The 11,477-nt window shown below is 39.2% G+C and overlaps 1 protein-coding gene across 1 annotated transcript; it reads left to right on the top strand.

Annotated features, from left to right (window-relative positions):
* Positions 1–223: 223 nt before the first annotated feature.
* On the top strand, positions 224–9,643 carry Mkks (MKKS centrosomal shuttling protein). Its single transcript, XM_045157354.1, has 4 exons — positions 224–1,216; positions 4,229–4,404; positions 5,736–5,846; positions 8,307–9,643. Exons 1-4 carry the CDS (start codon positions 232–234, stop codon positions 8,745–8,747), a joined length of 1,713 nt encoding a protein of 570 aa, XP_045013289.1. The 5' UTR covers positions 224–231; the 3' UTR covers positions 8,748–9,643.
* The last annotated feature ends 1,834 nt before the right edge of the window (positions 9,644–11,477 follow it).

Below are 11,477 nucleotides of genomic sequence, written 5' to 3'. Positions count from 1 at the left end.
AAGCAAGAGAAATGAAGAAAGAAGTAAAATAAATACTTGGAATTGTTAATATGCCATTAAATCTATATATGTTGACTGATTTCAGAAACATAGAAGTACTTGATTTTATAGCCATAAATTTATATAGACGTTCATTCTTAGAGAATATATTTTATGTTAACACTTAGCAATGTAATACATGGAAAGCAGGTTAATAAAATAAAAGCTGTCTTAAGTTAAACCTTAAGCAAAATGTCTCGCTTAGAAGCTAAGAAGCCCTCACTGTGTAAAAGTGAACCCCTGGTGAGTGAGTCAGTCAGGGCCAAGCTTTCTGTCCTGAAAGGGATTGTGACGTCATGCTATGGACCCTCGGGGAGGCTAAAGCAGCTACACAATGGCCTGGGAGGTTGTGTGTGCACAACCTCACAGTCCTCTGCTCTGCTTGGGAGCCTTGCCATCACCAATCCCATACTAAAGATCCTCACAGCATCTGTGAAGAATCATGTGTCTTGCTTCAGTGACTGTGGCTTATTCACAGCCATTCTGTGCTGCAACCTGATTGAAAATGTCCAGCCGCTGGGTTTGACACCCAGCGTTGTCATTAAATTAAATAAGCATCTTTTGAGTCTGTGCACCAATTATCTGAGGTCTGAAGCCTGTGGTTGTCGAATCCCAGTTGACTTTAGTAACACTCAGATATTCCTTTGCTTGGTACGCAGTATATTATCGAGTAAGCCTGCCTGTATGCTCACCAGAAAGGAAATCGATCATGTCAGTGCTTTGATTCTGAGAGCCTTTTTGCTTACAATTCCAGAAAGTGCTGGAGACCATATCATTTTAGGAAAGAGTATAATTGTGCCTTTAAAGGGCCAAAGAGTTACCACGTCTACAGTGTTACCTGGACTACTCATTGATATGTCAGAAGTTGAATTAAGGAAGCTCTTACCTATTGAAAAGTCAAGTGCCCGCAAGGTGGCACTCTTCTGTGTGTCTTTAGCCGGAGACTTCTCTGATGCTGGAGAAGGAACTGTGGTGGTCACTGGAGGAGCATCTCTAGAAAATGCAGTCCTGGACCAGTTATTTCATTTAGGGAGGCAGCTAGTCAGTGACCATGTAGATCTGGTCCTGTGCCAAAAAGTTATCCACCCATCTTTGAAACAGTTCCTCAGCACACATCACATTACTGCTGTTGACAGAGTTGGAGTGGCTCTGATGGAACCTCTCAGCAAAGTGACAGGTAAAAAGCATTCTTGGCTTTTGCCCTTTACAGTTAATAAATGATTTTTTTTTTTTTTTTTTTTTTTTGGAGGTAGGGGCTTGCTATAGTCCAGGCTGACCAGGAATTCACTTTGTAAGCTCAGGCTGGCCTTGAACTCATAGAGATCCTCCTACATCAGCCTCCTGAGTGCTGGGATTAAAGGTGTGCACCACCACACCCAGCTAATTTGTTTTTGAGCAGAGATAGTCTTGGTTTGTCCATTTTTAGAAGCCACCAACCTCAGCTTTTGTGAGTATCCTTTATTACAGAAAATAAAATTCTCTGCTGTTTATTTACTAAAAATTGAGTAATTGGCCATTATCCGTGTAATTTCCATCTCCCTAATACAGTCTTTGGAAATCTAACCTCAAATAGTTCAATAATTGAGAAGTCTAACATCTATGATAATCCTAAGGTCTGTCATACTTAACACAAAATTCTAAAATTTGCAAATTTATGTTCAGAAGGCAATTTGTAGCTAAAATGCTCTCGTTACTTTCATCATAGGACAGGAACTTCTACTTCTGCAGAGCAGCTGTTCTGATGGGGGGGAGGGCTATACATATATGCTTTATCTTACCCCAAAATAACTCTAGCTGACCTCTGAGAAACATGACCATCCTTTGCTTTCAGGATGTCCACAGACCTTGTCTTTGTAAAACTTGTAAAACATCTGTAGAATTGACAAAGCATCAAAGACTTGACTCATCAGCTGAGACTAAAGGTTTTCACCTGGCTATAATTGGCAAGTTATCAAACCATTGTTAAAATTCACTGTTCAGAGTCATTTTAGGTCATCAGAATGAAGCAATATGTAGGTCAAATTTTGAATATCTGGTACCCAGTTATTGCTATCAAAGGACAATTTAAAATAGAAGTTATTAAGAGGTTATAGGGTCATTGAGATGGTTCAGCAGTTAAAAGCTCTTGCATGCAGAGCTTGACAGCCTAGGTCTAGTTCTCCAGCACCCACGAAAGGCTGGATGCAAGACAGGTGGGGCTGTGATTGCAGCACACCTGTGACATTGGGAGGTGGCGTGTGGGTCTGGCATTAGTTTGCAGACTGGCTGTTCTTTTGCATCAGCAGGAGGTCCTATTTCAAAAGAAGGTAAAGTACAGTCACTTTGAAGTCCCCTGTCCTGTACCCATACATACACTGGCATTTGCAAGTGTGCACACAAAATTAATTATGTTAAAATAATAAAAGGTGACCATAATCAAATTATGTTCAAGTAAGAAACTTTTAAAAGTGAGAATAATTTTTTGGAACTTGGTGATATTGTAAGGCAGATACATCCTTCCATACCTGCTAGCTTTTCATGAATCTGGTAGTTTCCCACTCAGAAATACTGGGTATTCTGGATTATTTTGTGAAGTACAGAATGTTTTTTCCCAAAGTACCAATATTGTTTATGGGCACTAGATTCCCACATGAGCCCACAATCATTATTTAACTCTTGGATATTTACAACATGACAAGCATATTTTACTCTATTAATTAAAAATATTTAAAAATAATATTCAGACTTTAATATTATTTCTTATAGAAATTTGGTATAGGTATTTATTATATAGCTCGTTACATTTAAAGATTTTTGCCAACATTGAAGTCACCTTTATATTTTTGTTACTTTGTGATTTGTAAAATTTCACATTTTTTGTGCTGGTGGGAAGATAATAAATCAGGAAAAACTGAAATATATACTGCATTTTAACATAGTTTAAGTAGCTACTTTCATTAAAACAGCTGTTAGTCAAAGAATCCTATATGTACCCCAAATAGAACTCCCTCCAAAAAAATTCACTACAGGATTATTTGGGTACTTTCATTTGTTTTATATATTTATTTCTATTTATTTGGTTTTTCAAGGTAGGGTCTCACTGTAGTTCAGGCTGACCTGGAATTCCCTATGTAGTCTCAGGGTGGCCTCAAACTCACGGTGATCCTCCTACCGCTGCCTCCCAAGTGCTGGGATTAAAGGTGTGCGCCACCACGCCCAGCTTATTTAGTTTTTTTGAGGTAGGGTCTCACTCTAGCCCCGGCTGACCTGTAATTCACTGTGTATTCTCAGGGTGACCTGGAACTCACGGCAATCCTCCTACCTCTTCCTTCCGCGTGCGCTACCATGCCCAGCTCATTTGTTTTAAATTGGAATAGTAATGATTTTAGAAAGATAGCCTTTACCTCATTTCACCTTTGTTCCAAATTATTGACTTTAACTTGGGCTCCAGACCATCCTTGAATATGGATGTAGGCTTTGTGAGAAGTTTTTAATAAGGCTGGAGAGATGGCTTTACAGTTAAGGCATTTGCCTGCAAAGCCAAAGAGGGCCCAGCTTTGATTCCCCAGGACCCATGTAAGCCAAATGCACAAGGTGGCACATGCATCTGGACTTTGTTTACAATGGCTGAATGCCCTGGCATGCCCATTCTCTCTCCCTCCCTCAAATAAATAAAATAGATTTAAAAAAAAATTTTTTTTAAATAGCTTTTAATAGAGGCCTGCAGGATTGGTAGTATAGCTCAATGGTAGAGCATCTGCCTAGTATGAGTATGGCCCTGGATTAGGTATCCAGAAATACAAAAAAAAAAAAAAAAAAAGGTGGGGGGAGGCTGTAAACAAAAACAACCTTTGTTTTCTAGCACTCATGAGGCTGAAGTGGGAGAATCACCCCTTCCTCAAGGCCAGCCTGGCCTTCATGGTGGGTTCCAGGCCAGCCCAAACTTCTTAAGAGCCTGTCTCAACAAAACAGTCCATCTGTATGTCATCTAAACAGCAGTCTGTGACAGGAATATGCAGAGTATGAAAGAACTCTGGAGGTCTAAGATGATAAGTTTATTTCTTTGTCCTGCATTTCATATCTTCAATGATAAGCTTTTGTGGGGCTTTTGTATTAGCTAGGAATAAATGTTCATTTGTTAACAATTACTTTAAGTGCTTGTTTCACCTTTGCATATATTATTTGTGTTTTCTATACTTTACAAAAATAGGAGCCACACCTATTGGTACTCTGGGCTCAGTATCTCCTACGAGCTATGGAAGTGTGAAAGATCTGTGCTCTGCAAACTTTGGCTCCAAGCATTTTCTTCATGTTATTCCTGATGAAGCAACAGTCTGCAGCTTGCTTCTGTGCAACAGAAACGACACTACCTGGAACGAGCTGAAGGTAGGCTGTGAGATGAGATAATCACTCAAAGGGCATGTAGATTAGATTTTATTGTTTCCTTTGGGTTTTCATCTTTTTAAAATAATTTCCTTAGGGGTATCAGAAGCAAAACCTAAAAAGAGAAATAGCTGGAAGTGTAGCATTGTGGAAAAGACAGTAGTGAGACTGGGACAGTCACAAACAAGCTAAGTTAATTGTACTGTTATGGTGAACTGCATGTGTTACTATTATCTGGTATTTACTAGAAACTCAAAAGGCCCTTGATGTGGATTTTTCCTAAGAAATTAATTTGAATTGTGTATACTGGAGCTAATGTGTATGAATAATTCATTTAGAAGATAAGTTCCTCAATCGATATCCATCACCTTCCTCTTAGCAAAGCTTATTGCTTTCTGCCTACACATGCACATTTTTTTTTAATTTTATTTATTTACTTATTTATTTATTTATTTATTTACTTATTTGAGAGCGACAGACACAGAGAGAATGACAGATAGAGGGAGAGAGAGAGAATGGGCGCGCCAGGGTTTCCAGCCTCTGCAAACGAACTCCAGACGCATGCGCCCCCTTGTGCATCTGGCTAACGTGGGACCTGGGGAACCGAGCCTCAAACCGGGGTCCTTAGGCTTCACAGGCAAGTGCTTAACCGCTAAGCCATCTCTCCAGCCCACATGCACATTTTTTTATAAGTGAAATGACAACTAGGATTGGTCACAAGTTTAAAGATTCAAGTATACTCAAAGATAGGTCCTTAGGAATCAGAGGTCTTTTTTGTCTGTTAATGCTGGCTTATAGCTATGTTATTTCCCAAACAAACTGAAGTCAATAGTAGAACATTTGCACACACCTTTACATGATTTTGTTTTTAATAGAAGGACCAAATAACCTTGCAGATATTTTGAGGCCATATACATTTGTGAATCATAATTTGAAGAGCAAACAGGATGTGAAGGAAATATTGCTCTAGCTCCTTGAAAACAGACTTTGGACTAAGGTGTCTTTGTTTTCTTTTTATTTATTTATTTGAGAGAGAGAAAAAGAACACCAGGGCCTCTAGCTACTGCAAACGAACTCCAGATGCATGTGCCACCTTATACATATGGCTAAGATGGGTTCTGGGGAATCAAACCTGGAATCTTTGGCTATGCAAACAAGTGCCCTAACCACTAAGCCATCTCTCCATCCCAGGTGTCTTTCTTTCACTGTTAACCTTTATTAGAGATGTATATTCATGTGTATTAATGACATTGTGACTTTGGTAAGATAGACTTTTTTCTGAGTCCACTCTATGCTGCTTTGATACTGAATTCCTGATTCAAGTTTGTTTTTAGCTCACATGTGAAACAGCACTGCATGCCTTGCAGTTAACAATGAAGGAACCATGGGCCCTGTTGGGAGGAGGTTGTACTGAAACACATTTGGCTGCATATATCAGACACAAAGTAAGTTAAACAGTCCTCTACAGACTCCTTAAATGTTCAGCAACATTTGCTTGTGAGATTTTTCAAAACTCTAACTCAGATATGTGTGAAAACATCTGGGGCTGGACAGATGGCTCAGTTGTTAAGGTGCTTGCTTGTAAAGCCTAACAGCCTGGGTTCAATTCCCCTATACCCACAAAAAGTCAGATGCACAAAGTAGCACATGCGTCTGAAGTTTGTTTGCAATGGCTAGAGGACCTGGTGCACCCACCCATTCTATCTCTCTTTGCTTCCAAATAAAGAAATTAATTTGTTTTTTATCCAGGCATGGTGACACACACTTTAATTCCAGCATTTGGGAGGCAGAGGTAGGAGGATCACCCTAAGTTTAAGGCCACCCTGAGACTACATAGTGAATTTCAGGTCAGCCTGGGCTAGAGCAAGTCCTTACCTCAAAATCAAAACAACAACAACAACATATATATATGTATGTGTATATAAATCTATATACACATATATATTTATATATATAAATATATATGACATATATTTATATGTATATATGTATGTATATATGAAAAATAACACTTAAAGACAAGGGATATATATGTGTGTGTGTGTGTGTGTGTGTGTGTGTGTGTGTGTGTATGTGTGTATTGCTGTTGTTGTTTGTTTTGTTTTTTGAGGTAGGGTCTCACTCTAGCTCAGGCTGAACTGGAAGTCACTATGTAGTCTCAGGGTGGCCTTGAACTCATGGCAATCCTCCTACCTCTGCCTCCCAAATTCTGGGATTAAAGGTATGTGCCACCACACCCAGCAATTTTTATTTATTTTTATTATAATATTTATTTCAATGATAATTATGAATCTAGTCTTTTAGCAAATGATCCTATTCTTTGAGTATTGTAGTGCCTGCTGAAATTAACATGTTAGAATTTAGAGTTCTCTTGTTAAAGATAACAACTTCTGAAATTCAGCACTGTCTGACCGCAACAACAATAAGAGGGCTGAGGTTCTATAAAACAGTGCTTTCTGAAGTATCAAGAAAAAAAATGACTCCACTTATTAATGCATCCCAAGTATCAAATGTTATTATAGTTTTCAAATGTAAGATTTTAAATGTAAAAATTATGTCTGAATATGGGTGAGGTGGCGCATGTCTTTAATCCCAGCACTCAGAAGGCAGAGGTAGGAATCACTGAGTTCAACGCCAGCCTGGAACTAAGAGAGATTTCCAGGTCAGCCTGGGCTATAGTGAGACCCTACTCAAAGAAAAAGAAAAAAAAAAAAAAAAAGAAAGAGAAAAAAAGAAAGTCTCATAAGTCTGATACGTATTAATTCTAGTAACTAGAACTTTATGTTAGTCTAGGAAAATCCGTCTCTTAAAGGGTTGAGTTGAATGCATTATATATCTGATTATGTCATTGACCATGGCCTACTTTATTTGAATGTGGATACAAAGAAGTGTAATGTGTTTTCCACATAGTCACAACTGATTCTTTACACAGACCTATAGGCCAAAGAATTCCCCAGGGGCCCTGCAGAGCATTGAGGGTGACTAGGGTCAGGGAAGGTAAATGTTTGTACAGACATTTTCCTTTCTGCTTTCCCAAATGACTTCAAATCCATTGGATGATACAGCTTATCCTTGAAAAGTTATGAGAAAAAAAAATATGGACCAGTCTAGTGGTGCTGAATGGACAGTAATGTAACAGGCTTGAATAAAAAGTGTTTAGAGAAAGGCGGTGTGTTGAGTAGGTGCGTGAAGAAACAGTACAGCACTAAGGACACATAAAACACGCTGTGTACATTAGATCACCCGGCTGAAATCTGGGTATAGAAGAAGAAATGGCCACTGTTTATAAGAAGTTAGGACATGATTTTTAATCATCATTTGGTTATTAATTTGCTAATATATTAATGTTTCTCTCTATTAAGGCATTTTCAGAATAAACATAGAATGGTAAAGCCAAAAGGAAGTTTAAGGCCCTAATAGCTTTACATTAAAGATAAAAATCTTCATTTTTCACCTATTGAAGTGAAAATTGCACAGTCCCTTGATGGTATCTTAATAGTAATATGTACAATCTAATTTTAAACATCTCAAACATTTAGCTGATGGAGTGAGTGCTTCATGTGGGGCATTAGTCCTCAGAAAGTTCACCCTGTATTCATAAACAACCTATACCCCATGCCTCATCCTTCATGTAGTACTGAGCATTCCAGTCAGCCATTGTGAATATGGTGATGGACTTGATTCCCTCCTTCTAAACACATGACTGGGAACATGCCTTTTCACTTGAACCAGGTAGGTTAGTGACGTACAGCCTGGCCAGCTGACTCAGACAGGCCCATTGTTATTGTTGCCAAATCCCATTATAAATGAAGGTGAATGGTCACCGTGATTGAGGCTGAATGATGCTGAAGCATTTTGATACTAATGGCTCTGTACCTGTTTTCACTGGTCTTGTTTCTCTCCAGGCTCATAATGAGGCAGAAAGCATTGTCAAGGATAATGGATGCTCCCCAGCAGAACTTCAGCTGGTTGCTGACGCATTTTGCTGTGCTCTAGAGTCTGTGGCTGGCTCCCTGGAGCACGATGGAGGTGAAGTCCTTACTGACTTGAAGTACGGACACTCATGGTCAGTTCAAGCAGATTCTCCGGCTGTCACCAGTTGGCCAGACTCACTTTCACAATGTGGCTGTGGATTACACAATGGCCAAGAAGAGCTCAGCTGGTCGTTCCTAAGAGGCACACATCATCCTTTTGCACCACAAGCCTGCCCCCCTCACTCAGCTGTGGGCTCAACCAGCATCCTGACCTTGGACTGCTTGACTGCTAAGCTTAGTGGCCTACAGGTGGCTGTAGAGACAGCCAGTTTGATTTTAGATCTTTCATATGTCATTGAAGATAAGAACTGACCTCAGAGAATGGCATCTTTGCATTAGGAAACAAACCAGTCAGATGTCAGTTAAGAGCTGTGGTTAACTTGTTCTTTCCCAAAGGACTGTTCTACACACATTTACAAAGCTATAAGTTTACTTCCTTAAGAAAAGTATGATTCCTGAATATAGTAGTTATCTTAGAGATTCCATAGTGATTGCTGTATCTTGTTCTAAATTTTATGATTTTGACATTGTTCTTAGAACATGCAGAAATTTAAAAACACACTTATCCATGCTCTATTTTGGATGTTTTCTAATTAATAGTGATTCCACATGTTTAAAGTATGATATTAGATCCTACAGTATCATGAAGCACCCAGTACTTATTGCTCAATCAGAAGAAGTATGCAAACTGCAGACAGTAGGCCCCATTTTTCTCTGCTCCTCACCTCAGACTACACTAACTCCCGGTGAAGTGGTTGCTGTGGAGCTGTGTGCCAGTGGTTGCTGCTATGCGTCACATTTTTGCATTTTTCTTATTTTAAGAAAATATGTAACTAGAAAAAAATCAGTTTATGTAATACTTAAGGCTGAAGCAGCTTTGTAATGTCTTCGTGGTCAGAGTGGAAGGACTGATGTGTTTGTAGACTAGAGTCTCGCCTTGACACTTGGCATTCTGAACTAAGTGGTTATTGGGCTGAGGCTGTCCTGTGTACAAGTCATAGAGTGCTCTGCAGGCCCCTGGCCTGGACTCACTAAATGCCAGGAACACACTCAAGTTGTAAACCAAAAATGTTTCCAGGTATTGTCTAATGCCCCCCACAGAGCAGAACTATCCATGGAGAACCGCTCTTATACACTGGAAAAAAAAAAAAGCAGAAAAGAAAAAAGAAAATGTTGGGTTGGGAAAAAAAAAAAAAAGTTGGCTCAGCAGCTGCAGTGTTTGCTTGCAAAGCCTGACAGCCTGGGTTCAATTCCCCAGATTCACGTAAAGCCAGATACACAAAGTGGTGCATGTGTCTGGAGTTAGGCCTGGTGTGACCATTTTCTCACTCACTTTCTTTTTCTCCTTCTCTCTCTCTCCTGCAAATAAATAAATAAATAATAAACAAAATTAATTTCCTGGATCTGATTTCACTGAAGAGATTCTGGACATTGATTTCATGTCATACACTGAGACTTCCAGAGCACACACATGCACATGAACAGTTCTTAAACAAAGAACATGGAATTGGCCTTGGTCTTGTACTACTTTTCCAAGAAAGGTGACACAGCGAAACTTTTCCCATTGGCCCACTCTGGCACATTTAGGTTTGACATAAAACTTGAGAGATTCCTTGGTGAAACAATGATGCTTTCAAATATGGTATACATTTGTTGACATATTTTTATAATTAATTTGTGTGATTCCTAAAATTGTGCATAGTCCTTACTAAAAAATATTGGAGATGTCCCTAAGCATGGGTAGTGTACACTTGAAGCCTCAACTACTCGAAGCTGAGGCAAGAGGATCAGTTGAGCCCAGGACTTTGAGGCCAGCTTGGGCAGCATAGCAAGACTCCCACAAAAACAGAAGGTAAAGAAGTGGGTGGGGGAGGGAAAGGCAAAAACTTCTTTAATAATTGAAAATCATTTAAACTCGAGTAAAAAATTTTGATGAAAATAATTTCAGAGAAGCTCATTTTGGCAAAAATAAATGATGAGAAAAAAAAATGCCTTAAGTACTTTTTTTGTAATTTGAAGTGAGTCTGAGTATTAGTTTATGAGGTGCTTCAGCAGACCAAACAGGAAACCAGAAAGGAAGGAATAAAGAAGAGTGGGAAGGAGAAGAAAGGAAGGAAAGGAGATGAAAAGGTAGTGGAGAGAGAATGAAGCTTTTGTGGGACTAACAGGACACAGATGAAGTTCTTGAACCACAGGAGTCCAACAGGATTAGCATCAAATCGAGAGTTAGGATTTTGGCAGTAAAAGTGGGGGCTGGAGAGATGGCTTAGCGGTTAAGCGCTTGCCTGTGAAGCCTAAGGACCCCGGTTCGAGGCTCGGTTCCCCAGGTCCCACGTTAGCCAGATGCACAAGGGGGCGCATGCGTCTGGAGTTCGTTTGCAGAGGCTGGAAGCCCTGGCGCGCCCATTCTCTCTCTCTCCCTCTATCTGTCTTCTTCTCTGTGTCTGTCGCTCTCAAATAAATAAATAAAAATTTAAAAAAAAAAAAAAGTGGAGAAGTAAACACAACTTGACAAAAAAAAAAAAACTTTTAAGGCAAAACATTTATTTCATAACTACCTTACTTATACTATATTACAAAGTCCCCATGAATAGTTAAACATTTAAAACAAACATTGGATTATAATGAAGTAGTTTACACAGGGTATTTAACTCATTAGTTCCTTCTAGGATCATAGATATAGGTATCTTTTGTGCACTAATTTCTACAATTAAAACTCTTCAGACATTCACATAAGAGAAATGCAAAGTGCTTGCGCACCCACTGTCATACTAGTGAACAATTCTTTGAATAACATTGTTCTAAATGTATTTTATTTTTATTCATTTATTCATTTGAGAGGTAGAGTGAGAGTATGAGTGCACCAGGGCTTCTTGCTGCTACAAATGAACTCCAGACCCTTGTGTCATTTTGTGCGTCTGGCCTTACATGGTACTGGGGAATTGAACTTGGTTAGGCAGGCTTTATAAGCAAGCACCTTCAACCATTTAACCATCTTCTCAGGCCCTTGAATAATTTTTAAATAAAAGGACGCTGCTCGCA

The sequence above is a fragment of the Jaculus jaculus genome, chromosome 8 (assembly GCF_020740685.1).
Source record: "Jaculus jaculus isolate mJacJac1 chromosome 8, mJacJac1.mat.Y.cur, whole genome shotgun sequence".
NCBI classification, from domain to species: domain Eukaryota; kingdom Metazoa; phylum Chordata; class Mammalia; order Rodentia; family Dipodidae; genus Jaculus; species Jaculus jaculus.
This window is presented reverse-complemented; position numbering and strand designations above follow the sequence as displayed.

Coding starts and splice junctions, on each gene's coding strand:
- Mkks (XM_045157354.1), top strand. CDS start 232: ATGTCTCGCTTAGAAGCTAAGAAGCCCTCACTGTGTAAAAGTGAACCC. Junction 1,217..4,228: donor ACCTCTCAGCAAAGTGACAG/GTAAAAAGCATT, acceptor TTACAAAAATAG/GAGCCACACCTATTGGTACT. Junction 5,847..8,306: donor CTGCATATATCAGACACAAA/GTAAGTTAAACA, acceptor GTTTCTCTCCAG/GCTCATAATGAGGCAGAAAG.